This window comes from Struthio camelus, chromosome 3 (genome assembly GCF_040807025.1).
Source record: "Struthio camelus isolate bStrCam1 chromosome 3, bStrCam1.hap1, whole genome shotgun sequence".
NCBI lineage: Eukaryota > Metazoa > Chordata > Aves > Struthioniformes > Struthionidae > Struthio > Struthio camelus.
In genome coordinates this window covers 60,451,202-60,477,313 of record NC_090944.1, presented here as the reverse complement: position 1 = coordinate 60,477,313, position 26,112 = coordinate 60,451,202, and the positions used below count along the sequence as shown (strand labels likewise).

At 38.5% G+C, this 26,112-nt stretch overlaps 1 protein-coding gene across 1 annotated transcript in view; it reads right to left on the bottom strand.

Annotated features, from left to right (window-relative positions):
- CDC40 (cell division cycle 40) overlaps positions 1 to 26,112 on the bottom strand; it is a 45,488-nt gene that overhangs the window by 1,237 nt on the left and 18,139 nt on the right. The window contains exons 4-14 of the mRNA XM_068938007.1: positions 21,285 to 21,368; positions 19,455 to 19,594; positions 18,754 to 18,850; positions 16,877 to 17,016; positions 14,732 to 14,806; positions 13,943 to 13,988; positions 12,377 to 12,478; positions 7,425 to 7,540; positions 7,002 to 7,135; positions 1,847 to 1,923; positions 784 to 928 (exon numbers count right to left, since the gene is read on the bottom strand). Of these exons, the coding sequence (XP_068794108.1) occupies positions 784 to 928; positions 1,847 to 1,923; positions 7,002 to 7,135; positions 7,425 to 7,540; positions 12,377 to 12,478; positions 13,943 to 13,988; positions 14,732 to 14,806; positions 16,877 to 17,016; positions 18,754 to 18,850; positions 19,455 to 19,594; positions 21,285 to 21,368 (1,156 nt within the window). The remainder of the gene's footprint in view (positions 1 to 783; positions 929 to 1,846; positions 1,924 to 7,001; positions 7,136 to 7,424; positions 7,541 to 12,376; positions 12,479 to 13,942; positions 13,989 to 14,731; positions 14,807 to 16,876; positions 17,017 to 18,753; positions 18,851 to 19,454; positions 19,595 to 21,284; positions 21,369 to 26,112) is intronic.

The window sequence follows — 26,112 nt, the reverse complement described above, 5'->3', positions numbered from 1 at the left end:
AGCATGCACGCCGTACTACTCTAAGCAGCACAAACCTCACAGAAGATGATTCATCGACTGCAAGATAAACGTGCTAAGCAATGTGATTACACCGTGCACAGTGTTACTGGAACTACAGAGAATAAATCAGGAAGAGAGCAAGTGCCAGAAGCTTCTCTAAAATTTATAGACACTTCTCTCCACTTTTTCTCCAGCTTTGCTGAGGTTATTCTCCAGTTTTTAAAGTAATGAAAGCCTTATGTACTCACAGTGGTAAGAGTATAGGCATGTTACTGAGCAAACAGCATGAACAAGACAGTTCTCTCAGAACAAACTAGGATAACACAAGAGACCTGCAAATTGGAAAAACTAGGCAAGTCTGACACACAGGTATTCCAGACAAGTGCACACTGCTGGAATGCAGCCTTGAGGCTTCTGCTGCAGACCATGTGCAAAAAGCGTCAGATGCACATAAGAAGAGAAAGCCCCTTCTGCTGCACCAGGGCTGGGCAAAACAGAGGGAGTCTCTGGATGGTTTCGCACAGCAGTATAAATGGTCTTTGCAGAATGGGGAATTTGGATTACATTGACTGTTTTTTGAAATACTGCTTTGAGCAACAGTTGAGTTTCTTTCTCCTTTCAAATGACATGAGCAAACTTTGTTTTCTGCTGCTGGGCTAGAGATCTGTCTGATGCTGACTTAATGGGAAGGCAGTGCATCAATCAATGTTGCAAAAGTTTCAAAAGGAAATTCAGTGTCTGTTATGGCAAGTTTAAGATGACGCTCAATCCCACAGAACTCACCTCATGTCAGGTGAAAAATCCACTTGACAAGCATAGCCAGCTACCATGTGACCTTTGAAGATTTTCTTTTTGTTTAATCTGAATCTGTTCTGAGCTCCAAAAATCAGAATTTGGTTATCCATCGACTGACAAGCCAACCATTTCCCTAAAAATGCAATAAAAAAAAGGTGGGTATCAGAATAGTGCATCTGAAGGAACAAACTTGACTGGAAAGTTTTAAAGAGGCTCCAGAACCATCTTTTTTATATTAAAACTACTTCTGTTGTTGAGAATAAGATATTTACACTAGAAAGCAAATACAATTTGATGCTATGGTATCTGGCTGAAAATGATGAACTGTAGCACAGCTAATAGTCACTATTCAGCTTAACGGAACTGTTAACTGCAAGTCTAGTGACAGTTTAATAATATTGACACTGAACCTATTTAATTTTGACCAAAGTAGATAAAATGGATTTGGTCCTATTAGAGGGCTTTGTACTGATTACTGGAGGCAGTAAATCTTTATCCTCCTTCAGTTTGATTCTGATAAAGCAATAAACACCAGTTAAACATTAACATGCAAGAGCACAGAAGTAACATGGGATTTATCTTATGCAAGTGTTATTTGGGCTATATTCAGAGCAGACAGCAACAGCATTGACCGGAACATGTACAACATCCGTCTCTGCTTTATCAATGGCACTGCAAAGACTGAACTTGCTTAGTACTTTGCAGTAAAACAGCAATTCCCACCACTGTTCCTCTTAATATTTTAAATGTAGCAAAGGGCAGATCTTGGCTCTATGGAAGGATAGAGTTGTTTTTACCTTGTCTGTATCAAAGTCTAAATTTAAAGGGATACAGTTATCCTGATATAACCCCTCATTTTGACAAACTTGTTCTTCTCAAAACTTAAACCAGATCCTCCCCAATCTTGAAATACACACACACACTCATTTGGGGGGGGATGGTGGGGTGGGGGTGGCAAGGAGATGCAGCATGGGAACGTTACAGAGATAATAATCAGCAAGACATGCCTATGTGAATTAAGCCTAAGGAGGCAGAAAAAGTGTTAACCTACCATTTGGAGACAAAGTCACAGCCGGCATCGAGTGCATACTTGGCTCAGCTATGTACTTGAAGTCTACAGGAATATCCCTGCAAAAGGAAGAAGTATGTGTTTTATGAAGACATGGAGATGTTCCAAAGGGCTGGCTGAAGTCAGCTGACTTACTCAGCTACTGCATCATGGAGGGTGCCGCAGCGATGTCCAAATGAAGAAAGTGTAGAAGCTCAAAAATATTACAAACGCCCTCCTGGAGAACTCCAACTGTGGAGCTATCTACAGGATAACCTCTCACAGTGTGAATTTACCCCAAACCAAGTGACCCAAAGTCTAAAGCAGTATTATAATCCCAACTCTTAGACTAGAACTGTAACGTGGAAATACTCTGCTGCCTCCAGCTTAACTGCAGCTCTTACCAAATTCTTACATAGGTAGCAGGAGTAACTAAACTGATATACATGTGTATATTTGTATGTCTTATTGACTTTTGTTTTAATCAGACAATTTGTCCACCCATTATTTTCTCTCTTAAAAAAAACAAAACAAAACAAATAAAAATAAGCAAACAAAATCCTCCCAGGATTCTCACACTCTTTTCTCTGACAACGACCTTTTCCTCCTGATCTCTCCCAAATGGAGTGCCACCAATTTTGAATGTTCATAGCTGAGCTGAACTCTGAACTCCCCAGTCTCAATTCAATACTGCACTGCACCATCTTTTTGCTAGCCTAATTCAAGTTATTTACTGTTGTGTTGTTAAGAGCATACACTGTTCTGTACAAAAGCATGCAGACCTAGAAAAAGAAAGTATAGTCTAATCCTTAGTCCTCAGCATAGCCATTTGGTTTTGACTATGTAAACTGCATTGCTAACAGGCTGTACATATCCACAGTATTCCTCATACTCTACATGAGAAGAGTGGCAAAAAGGCAAGAAATGCACATGTCTTCCTCATTACACAAAAGAAATCTCCACTGGAAAATAGACGTGATTAACATATTCAGCAGAGGACACATGCAGAACGTTCAGTTGCAATATTCATTAATACAGACGGGATGGTTGTGACTTCACTGTCTCACATACGCTGAAAAGGCTGCTAGGGACACTCTCGGAGCAGAAGGCATGGATGGCTCATCAACCGAACCTTGCTGGATGACGACACGGTCAAGGGAAGCACTGATAACGTTAGCGATGTAACTACAACTCTGCCTTATGGTGGGGTAAGTTACTTCCAGCCGTCTTGTGTTAACCAGCGTTCATGAGGGCAGTGGGGCAAGAAGCTGCTCGGGAAGTGACACAAGTGCTTTTGTATAGCGAACTGAGATCATTTACCCCCCAGCATAAGAAGGGCAACCAACTTTGTACACTCTGTGGATAAGAGCACGTACAGGGATAACTTACTCCCAGACAGGGAGATCCCAAGACTACAATCGGGTAGTAAATCTGTAAAGGATTAAAAGTCCACATAATCTCTGAGGCTGACGAGGATGACAGCACAGTAAGTGCAGCCCCCCTCTGCCCCTCTCCCCATCCAACCCTTCTGCATTAACAGGCAAAAAAAGCTTAAAATCCCACCCAGGACATGACACAGTCATCACTGCAATAAGGTCATAGATTATTCAATTCCCAATACACAACACTCCCCCAGCCTGCTAGTCCTCTGAAAACAAAAACAAAAAAAAACCCCACGACTCCTCATTCTAGGTAAAGGCAATCCTTTTGAAAGTCACATTAAAAAAAAAGTCTCATTATTATAGAATATACATCTCCAATGTTGATTTCTACTGCAATGAGAAATTAAAATGCAGTATGGGTTTTCCTGCCTTCTCTCCCTTTACAAATGAGCGAAGGCTCGTCTACTGGAATTTATTCAAGGCGGCTCTGCTTTATGTTGAAAGGCACCAGACAGAGCTAGGACACTGGCAGGATATGCTGCCTTAAACTATTAGGGAGAATAGATACACATATTTCTGTTTCACATTTGTTTTGAATCAAACTGAGAAGCAATACCAGCCTGCCCCCTGCAAGCACCCCCCTCCCCCAACCTAAAAAAAAAAAAAAAATCATTATTTAGAAAGATACTGTCATGATTGGGTGACCTAAAATCTCATATAACATGATATTCGTTCAAATTTTAAAAGATCTTCAAATCCTTGTGTATTTTTCCTCCCCTAAGTATTTCACAAGTCAAAAAGTTTTCAATATCAAGAGTAATATCAAGATTTAAAAAAGTGAAAAGTCTCTATACAACTTCTTCCCAAAGAAGAGAGAGAAAATAATATGTAAACAAATAAGTAAATAAATATATAGAAACATATATTTCTGGAATCTGTACATCATAAAGCACTCTCAGGAGACTACAGTGTCTTTACTAGGAACTATGGAGAGAAAAGGCTGGCTGGGGGGCACAGCCTGACCGAGCTGACAAGCCCCCTGAGCCTGGCAGGGTAAGAACTAAGCTACTGCTGTACAGCTCTTTTACTGAAGGTTACAGGAAAGAAAAGCCTCCAAGGTCAGTTCGCTGTTATCCAGGTAGTATCAGAAGCAGATGAAGGAGACGAGACAAAATAACATTTTGCCTCTCTAAAAGAAAGGGGAGAGAATATGATACCCGTGTCAACTAACTTCACTGTTGTAAAGATAAAAATCAAACGAAAAGCAGAGGCAAGCAAACTTTAAAGAAATCCAGTGGGGGTGGAGGGGGGGGGGAAATCACTAAGCAAACCATCTGATCTGTAAGGGTCTGTCCTACGCTTGCAGCCTGAACTTTCAGCGACCAGACAACTGCAGTTCAGTACACACCACAGTGCAATCTCTGCACGTATGAACTCCTGGGGAAAGGAGACCGAAACTCCCAGGGAAGAAGTTGCTCACTGTGATGAAGTCTGACACGCCATCCCATTACCAGCTCCGGCCAAGTCAAAGTGTTTACAAAACATACTACAAAATTCCTCTGGACAATTGGAACTAAGCAATTAGACCAGTTTTAATTACTGGCTTTTAAGGCCATACTCGGGTCATAATTACTTTGAAGGCTGCTTTGTTTCTCTAGGATAGTGAAAAATATTGCACATTTAAACACGTCAAAAGGAGAGTAACCAAATCAATGAAGTTACAAATAATTTTTCTTATGAAGTTAGTAAAGAAAAAAAGATTCAAGGTGCAGTAAGCAATAGTTTGACATGGCATTTTAAGGTACAAAATCTTCTCTACTGAATACATTAATTTAATGTTAACGCACTGTAAAAAATTTGGATCTTGTAATTGTAGAAGTATGCCTAAATAGATTAGCATATATCGTGGCAGGTTGTGGAGAAGAGCTTTGAAGTCACGGCTAGGAAGACGGTGCTACATTTGCTTTTCAATAAACCAGAAAAACCCTAAGAACTGCATTGCAGAACGCTGCCTACAGTTGAGTTCCCTATTATCTGAACAAGGGAGCTCTTTCTTCAGTGCACAACAAGCTGAGTACATGCTTTTTTCCCCTTCAGAAAGACATCTTCTGCTACTGGGACAATCAGGTTGCGATGTTCCCATACCAGAACCTCTTTGCCTTTCCTGCTCTTCCCCACAAAGCGACTAAATCCACCCACTTTGCTATTTATTTCAGCCATCAACACAAAGCTCACAAAACAAGGGCAATCCAATCTCAAGGAAACAACAGATTTGTGCAAGTGAGATACTCCTACTCACCAAACAGGAGACGTTCCTTTGCAGACATGGCATTGTAATGATTGTTCTTTAAGGAGCTTAGTAAATACATGGGGCTAATTATGAAGCACTGAACAGAGGTTGTCTTGGAGTGACATATGGTGACAGCATTATACATCTAGTCTAAGTCTGGTTACCAGATTTTGGTCATTACCATGGCTGCTACTGGCAATGATAGCAGCGGATCACAGACATACCAAGGGTTTCTCTAGCTGCTTGGGTAACGTTCAAATACCACAGATTGGAGTCTCTTGTCTAGATTAAGAAAAAAAAAAAAGGCCTAGCAAGCAACTCATTAGTCATAGAGCTGCCAAACTAACATCCGTAATGTGCAAAAAGCTTTTCATTTGCAAAGGGCAAAATGAAATGGAAACTCAAAGATACAGGATTGTTCTTTCAAAACAGGGCAGAAAATCTTCAGAATTCAAGATTTTTTCCATGAGAATCTGTGGGTATTGATATTCCGCAAAAAAACAGACTACCAGAAAACAGAAGTGAAGCTACACTGAGATCTTGGTCGAATAATATATAACACAACACATATCCAAGTTCAAAGCATTCAAAAACTACACACGCTAATATAACATAGCACAGACAGTTTTTTTTAAAAGGTTAATTTAAGGGCTAGTACACCTTTGGGGAAAGGAGAGATAACAGAGCTCACTAATAGAGTGCAGCATGCTTCAGGCTGACAGGGCTGTGTCTTATGCTTTCCTTTTCCTTTAGAGGAAAAGGAAATTGATGAAGTCTCTTGAGAAAAGCCAAAATAGCTTAGTTAGTATTCAGTAACAAGATAGCAAGCGACTAGTTTTAATGATTAAAATCTCCAGGGGAATGATTCTAAAAGATATGGCAGTAAGATAATGATAAATGGTTAATAATTAATGCTAACAGTAAATGCAGCCTGATGCCCATAAAGATTTGCACCAATAAAACTGGGGCTATTTAAGGCATTTTACTTTGCATATAGTGGAATAAAGTCTTACAGACTTTAAAAGCAATTTTCAAATACTGCAACACAGTAGGGCAGTAAGCCATTGAAAATGATTTATTCTTAGACAGTAAGAATGATTTCAAAGTGATTAAAAAAATGATAATTACATTTTTTAAGGAATGTTTTATTTTACTGGACAAGAACGTTTAAGAACTAGGAACCATAGCAGGCCAAGTGGCAGAACTCAGGGGTTTGTGGAGCATATGCCCAACTTCAACAGCTATTAGAAATCAGCAACAAGAACATCTGAAATTGTTCTGACTCTACTTTCTTGTGAAATAGTTTAACTATTGCATATGTAATTACATAAAAACTTGGGAAATTTAAATTCAGCTCTTCCTCAGCTAGCTAGAAAACTGAAGAGTGCTGAGTTCTATGTGCTACACACACTTTTAAATATAAACTATCTTCTTCTCAGTCTGCTCATAATACAGTTTAACTCAAAATGCAGAATTTTAAACTTACCATTCCCAGACTCTTAAACTCTTGTCATCAGATGTACTCACAAACCGTCTATTTTCATCCACAAACACAATGGTGTTGACAGCTCCCAAATGCCTATCGTATTCCTGCACAATCTCACCGCTCCGAATATCCCACTACAAATAAAAAACAGTTCAGAGCAAGACATTGGCTTTTACTAAATCTCAGAATCCCTATTATTTCAAGTTTTAAAGTAATTTCAGGAAGGAAAGCAAATACCGTAGCAACAGTCTTTGTGGGTCTAGTAAAAAAAAGGAGGGGGAGGGGAGGGAGGCGAAATATTCTGTAACTTGTGGACACATTTACTTAAATAAAAAAAAAATTCAAGTATAACTAACAACTTTGCTGCTTAGGAAAATAGAAATTGGAGGTGGGAAAGGTGTGGGATATTAGGTGGAGACATACCTGCACTATTTTCTTATCTGACATTCCTGCAACAAACAGGTTCTGTTTATCTTCATCAGGATTGAATTTGACACAGTAAGGAACCTTTCTGTTTGTGAATCTTGAAATACATTGCCCTGAAACAGAGAAGCCATTCATATTGGGTCAGGTCAGAAGTTCTAGGGGCTAATGAATTTATTGCAGATATTGATAAAGCCTTCATTTCAGTTTTACTTCACGTAGAGCAGAACGTACTTGTTTTAAATCCCCTGAGAGGATTAGGGGGTAGAATTTACGATGCATTTTAATTCGACGTTCTTTCACATGTTTGCATGCATGCATCTGTGCATACAAACACTTCCCTGCCATCACTACAGCTTTCCAAACAGTGTGACTGCTCCGTAGCCTACATATCAGTATACAGGACATCACAAGTTGACCAGCATCTTTATAAAGCATCACCTCATTCAGATCAGAGTTCTTCCTGACAAGAGACATGAACTCAGGCAAAATTTCCTCATTCCTAAGCCTAGAAAAGGGTAACAGTAATCCAACTGCAAAACAAAATACTGACCTCCTCTCCAAGCCTCAGCCATAAATATCCTGATTACATATTTTCCATAATTTGTATAAGCTTCCACAAGCTTGTTTTAGTTCAAAAGCTCAATACATTTTTCAGCTGTCTAGATAATAAGAGTTCTGACTCGAGGCCGGAGAATCTGACTTGTATCCTTCTGTCTGTCATTTGTAAATGACTGGTACCACTGCTAACATCTTTTTCAAATATGGAAACTTCCTGTCTTCTTTCAAATGCACCTAATATAACTAATATTGACAAAATTTACCCTGAGTCATTTTTTTTATTCAAGAAACTAGTTGGAATAGAAAGTTACAGAGCATTTCTTAGGAAGCTCTGCGAAAACATCAGATTTGTCCTCTACTCCCTATACTAGCAGCTCAGTTTCCACATCTCCTCTTATTCGGAGTGCTCTTCAAGTTCAGGTTAACTGAAAGATCATTCAAATAATAGGCTGAAGGTTCTGGCGAATACCTTCTTTTCCTTGAAGAAATTGAGCTCTTTATTATAAAGAGAATTCTTCTCTGAGCAGAAGATAGTTTCCTAGGCTGTGAAAGAAACTTCCACACGTATCTATCTTCTTTGCCAAGAATAAAGATTTAATCTATTTAATTAAAAATTCTCTATAGTCCCCTGTCTGCTGTTCTCCTCTTGGAGGAGAGGACAGACAGATGCACAACAACTGCTAGCAAACTTTGCTTAATGCATTCCTGGAAGTTGTGGAAATACTGGTGAGATTAGCAGGGTCTAAGTCCTAAAGGAGTAAGTTGGTCAAACGTAGTGTTGTTGATAGTAAACAGCAGAAGTAATAGCGAAGGAAAACATCAGCGATTGCTAACCTTTCATCCAACATCACCTAGAAGCATTTTGAAAAGAGTTAACTTGCAAAACGTTCAAAACATAGTGCATCTTATCTATGTTCAACAGCAGTACATATACCATTGCTACTGGTCAGAAGCCCCTTTGCTATTCCATAAACGCGGTCTGTGTCTCTTTGCGTCTGCACTGGTAAACCAAGCAACCCAGTAATAGCCCCAGGCACCAGAACTCAATTTCCTCTACTGCAACATTGCCAGAACAGTCATGACATGGTTTTGGCCTGGACAAATCACCTGGACAAATTCCCAAACAATTCCTAGGCATGGCTCAAGAGTTAGCACAGGGCAGGGACCATTCCCCATTTCCAGTTTAGATACAGTCACCATTTGGAGACCAAGCTAATTTAAATTGGTACTGGTGTGGCCAGACCATGTGAGCTGGCCCCAGGCTGAGAGTAATACCTTAGCACTGTAATACCTTAGCACTGTAATACCTTAGCACTGTAATACCTTAGCACTGTAATACCTTAGCACTGTAATACCTTAGCACTGTAATACCTTAGCACTGTAATACCTTAGCACTGTAATACCTTAGCACTGTAATACCTTAGCACTGTAATACCTTAGCACTGTAATACCTTAGCACTGTAATACCTTAGCACTGTAATACCTTAGCACTGTAATACCTTAGCACTGTAATACCTTAGCACTGTAATACCTTAGCACTGTAATACCTTAGCACTGTAATACCTTAGCACTGTAATACCTTAGCACTGTAATACCTTAGCACTGTAATACCTTAGCACTGTAATACCTTAGCACTGTAATACCTTAGCACTGTAATACCTTAGCACTGTAATACCTTAGCACTGTAATACCTTAGCACTGTAATACCTTAGCACTGTAATACCTTAGCACTGTAATACCTTAGCACTGTAATACCTTAGCACTGTAATACCTTAGCACTGTAATACCTTAGCACTGTAATACCTTAGCACTGTAATACCTTAGCACTGTAATACCTTAGCACTGTAATACCTTAGCACTGTAATACCTTAGCACTGTAATACCTTAGCACTGTAATACCTTAGCACTGTAATACCTTAGCACTGTAATACCTTAGCACTGTAATACCTTAGCACTGTAATACCTTAGCACTGTAATACCTTAGCACTGTAATACCTTAGCACTGTAATACCTTAGCACTGTAATACCTTAGCACTGTAATACCTTAGCACTGTAATACCTTAGCACTGTAATACCTTAGCACTGTAATACCTTAGCACTGTAATACCTTAGCACTGTAATACCTTAGCACTGTAATACCTTAGCACTGTAATACCTTAGCACTGTAATACCTTAGCACTGTAATACCTTAGCACTGTAATACCTTAGCACTGTAATACCTTAGCACTGTAATACCTTAGCACTGTAATACCTTAGCACTGTAATACCTTAGCACTGTAATACCTTAGCACTGTAATACCTTAGCACTGTAATACCTTAGCACTGTAATACCTTAGCACTGTAATACCTTAGCACTGTAATACCTTAGCACTGTAATACCTTAGCACTGTAATACCTTAGCACTGTAATACCTTAGCACTGTAATACCTTAGCACTGTAATACCTTAGCACTGTAATACCTTAGCACTGTAATACCTTAGCACTGTAATACCTTAGCACTGTAATACCTTAGCACTGTAATACCTTAGCACTGTAATACCTTAGCACTGTAATACCTTAGCACTGTAATACCTTAGCACTGTAATACCTTAGCACTGTAATACCTTAGCACTGTAATACCTTAGCACTGTAATACCTTAGCACTGTAATACCTTAGCACTGTAATACCTTAGCACTGTAATACCTTAGCACTGTAATACCTTAGCACTGTAATACCTTAGCACTGTAATACCTTAGCACTGTAATACCTTAGCACTGTAATACCTTAGCACTGTAATACCTTAGCACTGTAATACCTTAGCACTGTAATACCTTAGCACTGTAATACCTTAGCACTGTAATACCTTAGCACTGTAATACCTTAGCACTGTAATACCTTAGCACTGTAATACCTTAGCACTGTAATACCTTAGCACTGTAATACCTTAGCACTGTAATACCTTAGCACTGTAATACCTTAGCACTGTAATACCTTAGCACTGTAATACCTTAGCACTGTAATACCTTAGCACTGTAATACCTTAGCACTGTAATACCTTAGCACTGTAATACCTTAGCACTGTAATACCTTAGCACTGTAATACCTTAGCACTGTAATACCTTAGCACTGTAATACCTTAGCACTGTAATACCTTAGCACTGTAATACCTTAGCACTGTAATACCTTAGCACTGTAATACCTTAGCACTGTAATACCTTAGCACTGTAATACCTTAGCACTGTAATACCTTAGCACTGTAATACCTTAGCACTGTAATACCTTAGCACTGTAATACCTTAGCACTGTAATACCTTAGCACTGTAATACCTTAGCTTACTATTAAAGATGTAGCCTGAGAGAAAGACAGAGAAAGCTTTCTACATGAACTTTGGAGCTACAAAGCTAGAAAATTTCCTTTTACATGAAGAACATTTAAAAAGTAATGTCACACAGAGTAAGCATACTGTTGCTGCTAAGTCCCGAGCCAGTACAAACACCTGCTTGTAAGGCTGCAGTAGGTGAACTAGTTATTACAGTGTCATCTACTTTGAAAAGACTTTTCTTGAACCTGTGGAAAAACTTTCCTACTTAGAAAAAACATAAGTGAGGACAAATTTCTGGATAGCTCTGTAAACACAGAACATAGAGGTCAAAATTATGAGATGAGTGGCTGCTTACTGACAAAGTCTAAAAGCAAAAATACTTTAACATAAAACGTAACTTTATACACATGGCAAATACAGACAAGTAAAAGGCTGAAGTGATCTGTTAGTGTACTGTTAGATTATTATAGATGGTGTAACAGCAGGATTAAGAAAATGCATTTCAATGTCCAAGAGATTATTTTCAAATACTTGCAATATTTCTGCCTTTGCACTTAGAGTCATTCAGCATTTAGTGAATTTATACAAGTCCTCTGCAGGAAAGACAGCCCTGCTCCAGCACCCACCAAACCTGCTACTTTTCCGTAACAATGCAACATTTTAAGGGTCGTGTTCAATTTAATAAGAGATATATTACAAATAACAATAATACTTCCAGATTAAGCATGTTTAGGTCTAAAGTGTGATTTCAATATTTAATGTTATGCTTATAAATGAAAATATGCAATTGACTAATTTGGTAAAGCCTGATTTGTCTTTTTACTCAAAATTGTTCTAGGATTACAAATAACTGACAGAGACTTTTTAAATGAACAGAAACACAAAGGTAGTGTCAATTGCATCACTACAGAAGACAACAAAACACTTAGGAAAAAAAGACCATTCTTCCTGTAACGAAAGCCTACCATTGAATGACAAGAGGATATTAAGGATAATTGGAAACAACTTGACAGACTGATAGTAGGTCTCAGTATTTACTATTAATTAAACACAGTACCAAACGATAGTGTGCACAGATACAAGCCTACCTGTTTCAGTGTCCCAGAGCTTAAGGTAGCGGTCATATGCTGCACTAAGAAACCGCGTGCCAGCATTATTAAAAGAGATGTCTCGCACAGCTTTACTGTGTCCTACAAGACAGAAAAAAAACCCACGATGATAAACTTTTACCCATTCATGCTAAGAATTAAGGTTTTTGAAAAACATTACTCAAGTTAAAGAAACAGACTACAGCCTTCAGCAAATGCAAGGAGAACTAGAAAACTGCTTACAGAAATTCTCCATGAGCCCTAGTAAACCTTGTTCCAAGCAGCTCCACCCAACAAATAAACCAGCAACCCACACTCTAAAGCACGGAGAGAGAAACAATAGCATCGCACAGAAGCAAACGCTTGATATGCGAGCAAAACTGAAAGTATTGTTGGATTCGAAGATTGTTCTAGCCACTGTTAGAAGCAGCAATAGAAGTTTAAAACACTGTATTAAATGTTAACATCTAAGAGTAAAGAAAAAGAGGAGAAAAACACTACAGAAGATTTCTAATGAGAGATATTTAAAATGAAACGCTAGGTACAAAACACGGAAAATGTCAAGAATTCTTTCATCTCGTGTTAACCTTGCTACCCCACGCCCCCAGTACTTGCAGCTGACTATTGCACCAGACTTGTAGAAGCTCTCTTTAGTTAAGATGTTGGCACACAGGCATGTGTATATTGTTTTATTTATATACATATATGCATACACACAAGCACTCTCTCTCTCTCTCTATATATATAAAATTAAAAATTGCAAGTGAATCTGGCTGATCACAAGGACATTCTGAGAAAAAGTCAAACTGTTTAGAAAAGATAGACTACTGAGACAGGACTTTTTTGGAGTCATCATCTTTGCCATACTACTGTCATCAGAAACATTAGGTTAAAAAAAGACTTTGCTGTTACTCAACATATATTCACCCAAACACTGTTCTAGAAACGTTCCCATTTCAAAGGAGAATCAGCTGCTTTTGCTCTGCAGTGAAGGCTAAGTTCATATTCATCTCTCTCAATCATCTCTCTCAAGGCATCTGTTACATGAACAAGGACTGTACCTGAACTTAACCCCCCCCCCCCCCTTTTCTCCCCCGAAACAACAACAACAAAGTATGGACACTTTTGCACCAGAAACTCAGCTAGCCCAGGAAAGACCACCTAGTTAAACAGTGATATCAACAGACCATGAGAGGCCCTCACTGTGTAAATATGGAGGTCTGCTGCTCCCAACAGGAAGACGGGGTCATTTAATTTCACGTGCAACTTCTTAAGGACGTGGGGAAGGGAAAGGAGTCTTGTATAAAGTATTGACTAGTACAGTACGCTAACATTCTAAGAGTCTTAAAGTGTTATTATAGCATCATTAGATTACTTGGAATAATGACAAATGTTCACTAAAACCTTGTAGCTTCTTCAATTCTTATTGCACAGATCATACTGGATACCATTTGTCTCAGAAGCCTACATGCCCTCCGTGTGATAAAATCATAAGCTAACCAAAGTAATATCCTTACATGAAGTTGTTTTAAATATAAACTAAAAGCTCAGTTAAAAGATCATTACCGATAAATGTTCGTAGACATCTTCGATCACCGTATACCTCCCATAACTTGGAAGGAAAAAAGACAGAAAGGATGGGGAAGAAAAGGCAACAATTGTTAAATAATAAAGATGCTGAAATTAAGTGCAAATATATATGACAATATCTTTTAAGAAATCAAGTGCAAACGTATACGACAACATCACTTGAAAACGATTAATCAGAACTAAGATACAAATTCACAAGAGTGCTCTGTCACCTTATTAACAGAAAGCCCTAAAAAAAGAAAAAAGATCAGACGAAAGTTCAACTCTGAGGCCCCTAAAGTATTTAATTTGCTAGTTAACCTCCCCATCAAGTTTTTTTTATATATAAAATATTAAAATATATATAATCATATATTACATACGCTATATATATATATATATATATACACACAATATAATGTATGCAGGACTAAAATGAGATTAGTTCAAAAAAGCAATATGCTTCTACTGAAGCATTTGAGAGCTGTAAATTTGGGCTTCATACAAAATGAATTATTACACTAGCAAAGGCAACAACCTCCGGGACTTGTGACCTTCTACATGCTATTACTAAATGATTAATGCTGTTCTAACACCCACAGTCTTAGGCATTATTCCCGTCTTTGTTCCAGAGAAGTTGCAATCTAAAGATAAAAGTCAAGTGAGAAAATAAAAACCAACACAAACAGAAAGGCACATGACAGAAGTATCAAATAATTAAGGTTCTAAATGCAGGCTGTATTAGATGATATAAAATATGTAAATAAAAATATAAAAATAACTCACCTTAATTTTGCAATCCATAGAGCAAGACAACAGCATGTGCCCAGAGAGAGGAAACAATCTAACTGCACTGACACCCTGTTGATAAGGACATAATTAAACAGTGAGTGGAAATACTAGGTATTTGATTTTCCTCAGTTCGTCTCTTCTTTTATTTTTATTTTTTAAATAAGCAAACCCTACAGCTTATCTTCATAGAACATATAGATAGCAAAACTGAAAAAGAAACAACCTACCTACCTTCCATTTTAAAAATAGCAATGCATTTTGAACAATTGCTATTGGGAAAAAACTGATTCACTTCAACAGCTGTAATATACCCTCCTTCAAAACCCACACCATTACTGTGGCAACCACACCCAAGAAATACAAATTGTGGGTTACGGTGACAGCTTTGACCAAATGCTAACATGACAGAAATCTCTCTCCTGAGAACTTCAGCTCTTTGCAGTACACCCTTTCCTGAATAACTTGTGTTTTGTTTTTTACATAGAAATTCCAACACTACAACAGTGCTACTGGGGCATCTAAGTAGTCCCTGGGGCCGCTTCCAATTCAGGCTTCCCCAGCGGCAGTATCTTCACAGATTCTGAACCTGCAAATTACTACAGTATATCCATATTTCTAGTCAGAGGAGCTGCAGTATCCCTGAAAGTAATGGCAACGCTACTTTTTCACTTAAAAGAGAAACAAAAATGAAACAAATTCAAAACAAAGACTTTAAATAGTAGAGGTCACTATTCCTGTCTGATTACTTTACGGCTGGTGCCCTGTCCTTCTTTCTTTTCTAAGCTACTCCTACTTGACTCAAGAAACTCCTTCAATGACATTTCTGCTAGAAGTTTTTGCATATCAAGCTTGTTTGGGTGGGACAGGTGAGGAAGGTTTCCCACAGGAAAACAATTTCTAGCCAGCTCTACTTCTTACATACACTATTAGTGGCTTCTAGGCACTGCACTCGGACTTCCTGGGCAGAGCATCTTCCCATCTATATGTCAGGTACTCTTGCCAGAGGAAGTCCAGAGAACTGCCAAGTACTTATAGTGTGAAGTTGCTTCTTTCCATATCACGTCAACTATTCTATTCATACTCCTTCTACTTCCTCCTCCCCTGGTTGGTGTTGTGTACTTCATGCTCCCTGTTGTTGCCTCCTTATATTCCCCCAGCTTTTCTAGGCTTGTCAGCGTGTCTTCCTTTCGCTCTTCTCATCCATATATATATATTTTTTTATCTTGCTTGTTTGAAGGAAGAAGTTATTTTATGCACTAATCTGTTCTAATAGGATAATAAGCAAAGAAGTGACTAGAGGATTGTGGAGGAAGCTGTTGTTCTGGAAAGCTACAAGTTTGCTACAAGTTCTTTGATGCAGCAATCTTTAAAGAAGGGTTTAGAGCTGAAACTCAGCTGAAAACAGGTAAGCGCTCCCTGTATTATCCTCCTTTCTTCCATCTTTTGGTTATCATTAAGGAGCTGTCTGTTGAAGCACAACATATTCCCTGAAGCAACATTGCAATTTAGAGACAAAAAAACCCCATGAAGTTGAGTACAGGGCTTTACAAGCTTGATCAGTGAAACACTGTTCTAATAGCAAAAGTGAATATAGTTGCAGGCTCCAGTACAAGAAGAAATCATAAACATTAAGTAATATAATCACAGAGAACGCATTAACAAGGCTGACCTTTCAAGCTGATAACTGTATTTGGGGAAATCCTACAAAGCTGCTGCATTATAACCACAAAGCCTATAGAACTTCTCAGGAATTTGATATAAAATAGTCCTTAAACACTTCTACGACATAGATGTGATTTTCAGAGATTTCTAGGATTAGCCTTATGCTTATTCACATGGTAGTTTAGAAAACGACTCCAAGTCCCCCAGAAGTCAGTGATGAATATTTGTTCCCTACTTACAGGATGTCAAGAAATCACTACGTTCATGTAAAAGCTTACGCGCATAAAGAAACGCGATCACATTTGAGCGTGCAAATGCCTCGTATGGGCACATACACAACCAACTATATGCATAATTTTGGAAGCAAGAAGATATCCCTTCCCTCTATTGATACTGCAGTCTTTTGAAGGTTACTAGCCTCAGAGAGGAAACGAAATGTGTTTTTATGATGTATATTCACAGACGAGACCTTCCTACCTTCGTATGTCCAGACCATACATGGATTTGTTTCTTCGGAAGATAGCACTTCTCAGGTGGCACTGTAGATCGGAGATTAACTCCGACGTCTTGAGGGACATGAAGATAAGATCTCCCCTGATAGTCATACATTTCCTTGACTAAAAAGGTAAACACAGAATCCTGAGAATCCAAGAGACTGTATTTCAGGAGGTCATAATCTCAGAAAGCCTGAACTACCCCACACAATTAAGATTTTTCTCAACACAGATATTCTCCTCTGAAGTGGAACAGAAAGAAACGAAACTCACTTAATAGGACACAGATGTGGAATTTTGTTATCAGCTGGGCTCAAATTGTCATTTCAGTAAACTCTGCTTGGAATGTGGACATTAAGACAATTCCCCCCCCTCAGGTCTTACTCATCATCCAACAGCTAGAAGAGTTCCTCAGGCCAACGAGGGTTTGCTTACACTAACTCTACTGACTTTATAGGGATCATAACATGTGCAACTCTAACCCTGGCATTTGCTTGCACTTCACATTCCATTCAGCTCAGTGCTCTATCAGCCACATCAACTGAAAAACAAATAGGAGAAAGAGATCCAGTCTGCCTATGTGAAACAATATTGGCCAGCAGTAGCCAACACGTGATCTTTAAACAGATTTAACGGAAGGGATCGGACAGTCAAACCAGCGTGCTTAGGAAGGGTTATTTCAGAATAGACTTGTGTGGGATAGTGATGACATTAAGCTGTTAACTGATAAAATAATTTCTCAGTTGCTGGGATATTGCTGTAGCAGTTATGGCTGTATAAGTGACCTTTTACACAGTATTGATTGTTTAGACATGCTCACAAAATGGCATATTAACAGATTTCCGGAAGGTTTGTGTTTGAGAAGATTAAAGTTTCTCCAGGAAAGGCTTTCACTGTGAAATTTTAGGTAGGGACCATGAAAAGTTAACTTCAAACTGTTTATTTTGTGTCTATTTTCTATAGGAAGCTCAATGGGTAAAATTTCAAGTTTGTTGTATTCAGCACTAGTCAATAATTACTGTCATAACCTGCTATCTATAAACAGAACGAAGCACTAACGTACTAACTAAAGTACTAACAGAACAAAGCCACTAATGTATATCTCATAACCACTTCCCATTTTATGCATATAAGAAAGGGTACTCCAACTTGTGTGTGTGAACCTGGCTGTTGGAAGCAGTTAACCAACAGAGACTCAGTTTACCTATTTGTCCCAAGTAATATTAAGGCAGTACTGTTTTGCACACAGAGAGCTGAAAAGTACCAAAAAAATCATTTCATTTTACTTGCTTAGATGAGACCCAAGCAATTTTTTTCTTTAAAGAGACCATATGGTATAGGCTTCCATCAGGTTATTATCTGACTACACTGTTTTTCATAGTATGACAGCAGGAAGTTACACTAAGCACTGAAGAAGCATAAAGTCTAAGCAATTTTCTGAATTGTGCATATGTAAGCTGTAGCCCCAAGTACTACTTGCCGATGAAGGAACCAACACATAAAACTGCAGTAATTCTGGAGCTGAGACTATGCCAAAGTCATAACCTAAAACTTTAAGTTCTGTAAAACGGCAGAGTGTTATGTGAGCATGTCTAGCAACGTTAAAAATAAATAAATAAAACCAGTACCCTTAAAGATGACATTTCCACACCGCTCTTCACAGTATGAAGTGGAATTAGTCCAGTTACCTCTTTCCATATTCTTTATGCTTACACCTGTGAGTTCTATTATCTCCAGTACAGAAATATCAAGGTGCCTCAGCAAAACTGCTGAGGCTGTCTGCCATCTTTACTAATTAACACAGCAGGCAAGAAAACAGAATGAGCAAGAAAATGAGAACAGGCAGGAAGATGGCATTACCATGTAATATAGTCTTCTCCTCTCCAGGTTTATCATCTTCTAGTTTTCCTCTCTTCTGCCTCTTAGCTGTTATTTCATCCAGCTCTTTCTGTTCTTCCTGGAAAAATTTTAAGTTTTAAAAACTCAACATTTAGAATCATGTAACAAAATCCAGAACTGAATCAATGTTTGTTTATTATTAATAATATGTTTACTTGCTAAATAGGATTAGAAATATTTCTGTTTACAAAGGAAAAAAAATTCAATAAAGAGAAATATCTTTATCAAAACCATAACAGCTTGAAAAGCTACGTACACCAAAAAACATTAGACATTATCTTCTTAATCATTGATTACAGTTAGGCACTGCTGACTGAACAAGGACATGTGTTGGAGTTTTTTTTTTTTTTGAAATAAGTTTTATTTGCCCTTCTTTTCAAGGTACATCTGTTCATAAGTTATCAGCCTCTGCATGCTATACATACACACAACCCACTCTGTTTTGAAGCAGTCTTGCAAATAATTGAATACAGAATATTCAGAACATTCAGAACACCTTATTCAAACATATAACCTGAAATGTTTCTACTACACTAAAACATAGCACGGACCTGACTGAGAAGAGTTACTTACACAGCCGGACCTCTGCTACTACCACATAATTCACCATTGCACTGCAACGTACTAACAATTCCTATCTATTGTGTTAAAGCAGCACTTACTTCTGAGGGTTTGGCTACTTCTTTTTCATCAATGTATTTTGCCCACGGTCCCAAGAAGCCATCAATGTTAGATGCATCATTCTCTTTGAATTTCTTCCTTTTTTCTATTTTCCTCTGGCCTGTTTCAAACACTGTTAAACCTGAAGAAAGAAACACACTGCCTAGCTGCCAACACAGAATACAACTTCACAGGTCACATCATACTCCGTTTAAAACGAAAACGGCCACCATCATCCCCTCCAACGCACACAAACATCAAAATGGAAAAAGCATTTGGAGGCCAAAGCATTGCTAAATTGTCTAATTAAAACACTGCTATCTATCTACAGTAACAAGAGGAAGCATTTAAACTCTGTCATGACTTGTCAGAGTACTTAACTATGCATGTGCCCATGCATTTTTAACAGTAAGGCTGCGGCCGTATGAATAAATCCATTTTCATACAATAAACATCGCTAAGTTTGAAAGAGTCCATTCAACTGACTTATCCCTTCCCTGCTCTGAATTTTCTAAAACAAGAACCCCTCCCCCCCCAAATCAAACACCCAGTGACAACTTCAGTGGATTTTAATTTAGTGAGAAATCAGTCATCTGCATCCAGCCGTTATCTTGTTCTTTCACATAATGCTAGCTTATCACTGTGCTCTCAGAATTTCATTTGTCAAAAACATTCAACAAGAAAGGTATGTAAGAAAAATCAGAAAGTTAAGAGATGTTAAAACAATGAACTGCACATAGAATTAAGTGTAGTTTTCAAATAATGCTTTCCTAGAGCATCATAAATAATCACTTAGTACAAAGGAGTCAGAAAAAATTGAGTATAAACAAGAGGGAAACAGGCAATGTAAAAGTAAAAGCAATAATTATATTGAGGAATGGTAAATTACAAAGTCAAGAATTTTTTTTTTTAATAAAGTCCCAGTATCAACAAGTTACTTTTTATTTTTGAAATAATTTAACTGTAGCCATTTCTTTCTAATATAGTTGCCACACCAAAGTAAGTCAATTTTCTTTATTTTACTTAGGAAACAGTGAAACAACCTTCTACATACTCATTGTCTGAGAACACAGATAAAGAACATGTATATATATATATACACACGGTAATAAAACGTTAGAAAAATATGTGCAAGGGAAAGCATAACTAGCGGTAAAGTTTACACAGGTACAATTTTCCAATGGAAACAAGCCACTTTGAGTGTTAAGTATCTTATATCAAAGTATTAATTACAAACCCCATTGCCTCTGGCAGCCAGTGGCATGCTATGCCTTTACCATTTGGCCACCTTCCAGTGGTTTTTCCTTTCCAAATAACCCAAACAGCTCCACTCTGCTAAGTAGCTATAACATGCAAATCCCCAAAGGAGTGCCAGAGGTGGTAGACAGAGTGATCAGTTTGCTTCACACTGCTGAGTAGTATAGTTCAGGCAATTACCCTAACATTCCAGTATTGTAACGTAGACCCAGGAGAGCTTTAGCTGAGACAGAACTTAAGAGGACCAAAAAACTCTCTTCCAAACATATAGATCAATTCTATTTGTGTAACGGACACATGCTAGGTTCCAGTTATAAATCCTGAGTTGAAAACTGACACAAAGATAGCCTGAAATAATCACTATTTCAGAAAAATCAAAGCCTTCCAGTATTTGTCTTCCCTCTTAACATTCCAACTGCAACACATTTTCATTTATTGTCTCTTCAGAAGCGTACGGCTGCCAGAAATTTCAGTATTTCCTTCCTTTGCCAAAACCTATTCAGCCTTTAAGTAAAGAAGTAACGGAAACAGGTGCAATAGCGCAAATCACTTATATGAGGTTCTGAATTATTTACCTTGATTTTTTTCAGCTTCTTCTACAGAACCAATATATTTGGTAGCAACTTCAGGGTTATCTATAGAGGGATCTAACGCATAACCTAGAATAAAAGGAGAAATAAAATACTGTTATTTCAAGTTTTTTTTTTTTTTTTTTAAAACTTTTGCATGTCTTTTATTACTTTGTCCCCTATACTTCATGAAAAATTTTCCTGTCGGCTCCCAAGAAGCTAGAGATGAGAAAGGGCAGATAGTTTGAAATTCATCTACTTTTCACTTGGCTTGGGTATTAGGATTACTACAAAGTATTACCATGAGGTCCTTGAGAATGACAGAAGCAAATGAATGTACCAGGTAACAGTTAACTTACAACACAAATTCAAAGTATGGAGGGTATCATCGGAGCAAACCAAATCACAGCCTCCTTCAGGTGGGCAGCGACCCCAGGAGCTCGCTCACCCAATGCCCTACTCAAAGTGGGATCAACACGGACTTCGAACTAGTTTGCTGTAATGCCAGCGTTACATTCCGAAATGCCAGAGCAACCTATTCGTGTAACACGACATAAAGAAAAACCTCACTCAAAAATGGTAGATTGGTGAGATGTAACTTTGAACAGGCCCTGCTTCAGTGCAGGGTGCTGTCCCCTGGTTTGGTAAGCCAGTAACTTGAGCACAAACCAGCCTATCGCTACTGCCCCAGCTTCAGCGGAAGCCTTCGGCCCCATAGCCCCACTGCCCTCTCCCACATCCTCCACTGGGCCAAAGTGAGTGTTGCTCGTCTCCAGCGGCCCTGGGTATTGTGGCAGCCAAAGAAGAGGACAGAAACAGGCAGAAGAAAGAAAAGCAAATGGAGTTTCCTAGAGCTTTGTGCATATTCTGCCTGCTCTGCAGAAATTATTCTGCTTCTGACAGGGCTGAGAAAGTTTGTTCCCTCAATTTGAAAGCAGATGCTTTAACTAACTGGGAAGGTATCAGAAGCAGCTGCAATGGCCTTTAAAAGAATTAAGTAGTCATGCCGTCATTTCCTGATTACTGCTATTGAGCCATGTTAAAAAAAAACAGAAATACCAAGAAACTGCACCATAATCCTATAAATAATTTATAAAATGTTTCAGCATTTCATAGACATTCAGGATATTCTCAATATTTGATACTGAGGTTCATTTTAATACGTCTGTCTTACAATCTCTCTCCAGTTCTCCTGTAGCATGATCTTACAAGAGTAAGACAGACAAATAACTTCATCTAGTTTCCACAGAACAGGTGCACGGAACAGCTACTGACCACCATGGCTTTTTTTGGGAAAGAGTGCACCCTGGTGGACATATCAACAATTTTTATTAAATATTATTCAAATGACAAAATGTCCTTTGAGGACCCAATGAGAATTCCTCCATACCAAAACAAAACAAAGAAAAAAGGAACAAAGATATCAAGCCACCAGTCAAAGTAATCACACACACAACGAAAGAAATCCTACAGCTTACAATCCAGCTTCTGTATTTTCGTTGATTCACAGAGGGAATCATGAACCTTGGGAGATTCCCCTTCCCACCTGGAACACTACTGCCCCATAAAAGCACTTAGACGCAGACAAGTTGGGAACCTAACAATATCATCCCAGCAGCCAGAGATCATCATTTCCTCAACCGTTTCTCAGAAAAGACTGCTGTCCTGGTAGGTGGTCCCGTTCATTTATATTTAGATGCTGGGGTGGGAAACACGCAACCTACTAGAAGAGCAATGGCAAGAACAAGGCAAGACCCTACACCCCCATAGGAAAAGATCACTTGACCTGCAGATCAGTTTGAGATCTGTCTCTGTCCCAGAGCCACAATCTTTGCTTGGAGCATTAATCCCAATAAGACCCACTTGCAGAAAAACACATATCCAGATGCTCCATGAATATGATACAGGGACAGAAGATATAACCATACCTTCCTATAAAATATAAATTCCCAGTATACTTAAACCAAACAACAAAAAGGTTATTCTAGATTATTATTAAGATTTACTTTCATGGATAACCAAACTGACAGACACTGCAATTAGACTTTCCCTAATTTAACTGCCTGCTTTTATGAAGCCAGTTTCGAAGAAGAACTCACTGAAATACTATAAGGTTTCTGTTAACAGCAGAGATATTACTTTGGATTTATGTCAAAATCAATACAGTGGTTTATTTGTCCTCCAACTGCATTGACACAGTCTCTAGGACTCTATTTGCTTGGTACTTGTAAAAGAGGGACAGTATTCTAATGAATAGGGCCCCTGGGCCAAGCACAGTTTCCCGTGGAAGCAGAGACTTCTTATAGCTGGATTGAATTTGGTCCAGCATCATTCTCATAGAAAGGCTCTGAACAATTTCTACTTTCTAGTGGTATGTGAAAGAGAATCTTTTCTTCTCTGGCTGAGGCTCCTAAACGCAGCTGCAAAAGACAGCTTGCTTTTATCCTCCTCAGCTGGTATGCTATGCAGTGTGCCCCGACTCCTACGTCTCCTTCAGTTTTATTTAAGAGGTAGAGACTTCACGCAATAGTCTAGCAAGGAAAGGTACAATTCCACCTACACCCGTAGGTGTAGGTGCATCTGAAAAGGGTTGGTTAAACAGTCAGAACTTTGATGCACGTTCCAGAAAGGGAGCTAATTAAAACAGACTTACACCGAACCGTGCACTGCAGTATAAAGAGACTCAAGGAAGCTCAGGTATGGGAAACAATACAGCTGGACTAACTGATCCTGACTGAACTGGCCTCTCAGGAGGATCAAAGTATTCTGAAAAAAAAAGTCTACAATTTTAAGAAGCAGTAGTGGCTGCAGGTGTCGCATGTAACATGAGTAGGTGGAAGGGAAATCAGCAGTGCAACTCCCAACTCAACAGCGTCATTTTAAGCTCTAAAATACCAATTTTAGAGATGAACCAATCCTGTTACAGTCAAGTTTCTGAATATTCATAAAGAGCATTGAGATTCATGGACAGAAGAATATTTATTATTTAATAGGACATTAATATCTTGTGAAGGAGAGGTTTGAAAATGCTAAACGCTACATGCACGAAGCATTTGCAGAAAAGCAATCCACTTCAAGCATGAGTACTGAGGCTGAAATAGCTATAAAATGATTTTTCTACCATACTCACAAACAGTTTGTGTGCAGCATGTAAAAAATAATCCATAGTTCCCCTTTACACTGGAAGTCTATATACGCACACATAATTAAGACCACCGTATTGCTTTTGTTTGGAACAGAGCTCAGAAAGGTATTTTCAAGGAAAGAGGCTGCCTCTGCTGAGGGTGCAGATATGGAAGAGTAAGTGTTTGCATTTTAGGATTTCCTGGTCTTCTAGGCTATGCTCCAAAGACTATAATACAACAAAAATAATGACAGTTCAACTCTTGGCTGTTTATAGCATGGTGGCTTGTGGAGAAAAACTTGTTTTTCTAGAGAGGAAGCTGCCTCTCTAATAGCTGGAACGATATAAGGAGATTGCCTTGTGAGACTGCCTTACATAAGTGGATTCAAAGCTGGGCAGATTACCTACGATTGCAGGTCCAATGCTGGTTAGAAAGAAACAAAAAGACTTTCAGAGTAATTATCAATGGCTTTCCAGCAAATTGGGAGAGCATCTTACATAGGATTATACAGTGGTCTGCCTGGACTGTTTTATTCAGTATTTTCATGGATTACGCCATCAACAAAGAATCACGTATCTGCAAAACCCGCAGTTGACAAAGACAGGCGTGAAGTACTTCACTTAAGCAAGACAAGCTGAATGACAAATAAAAAAAAAAAAAAGAAAAAAGGAGATAACTGATTAGGTAAGGGGGGGAAGGCAGCAAGGGAGTAAGTAGTGGATCATAAACTTAGCAAGTCAATTTGACACTGTTGAGAAAAAAGGAAATGAGAAATCTGAGAAGTTTTGAAAAGAAAAAACCATGTGAAAGTGTCTAGTATTAGGCAAATGAGAGTGACAGAAAGATAAAATGTTTGGGGAAAGCCCCATAGAAGAGAAGACTGAAAAAACATGTTTTTCGGTTTAAACAGCTGAGGAAGGACAGGAGGGGGGAAAAAAAGATGGAACCAAAGGTAGCTTTCAATATGCAAACTACTAAAAACCACGATTCATAGTTTGATGGGGCTGCTGAAGGGATATATGAGATGTAAGTTGAGTTTGTAGCAAAGAAGTTTCACGGTGGTATCAATAACATCTTAACAATCACACTAGTGAAAAACCACCCCCACCACTAGAGTATTTAGGTAATTTTAAAAATGTGAAAGATGGTATAAAAACAGGGCAGACAAGCGCATTAGCTATGATCTGGAAATAATCCTGACAACTCAGAGATTTGACTAGATGACTGGTTTTCAAGCTGTTGTCTGTGGACACAGGATCTGTGCAGCCCTTGACTACTTCTAGGGAGCCGAAGACAACAAGAAAAGCAGGTTTGTATTCAGAATACGAGGGTTCACCTCATCTTTCGGAGTTAAATAAACTAACAGTTTAAGGGATCACCATTAAGAAAAATACGGAGAGCCAGTAGACCAGCCTAAGATTTGGCTTCTCCTTTTATATAACTACAACAATTTGTATCCTAGACAAAGGATAAAGAGAGTAGCAGATATCTGACTACTTCTAATGCTGGTACCACAGAGGCATTCTTGATAAGGAAGCTGAAGTCTGGTTGATCTCAGAGAGCTGAGGACTGCATGCAACACTTCCTCAGTTTCCATGACCAGACAGTAAAATAGTGACTCAATTAAGGCTAGGGTATTTTTGAATTCGTAGAAAATACATTCTGAAAGGCAGCTTGTTCTCAAGAGATTTTCTACTGCAAAGAGGAGC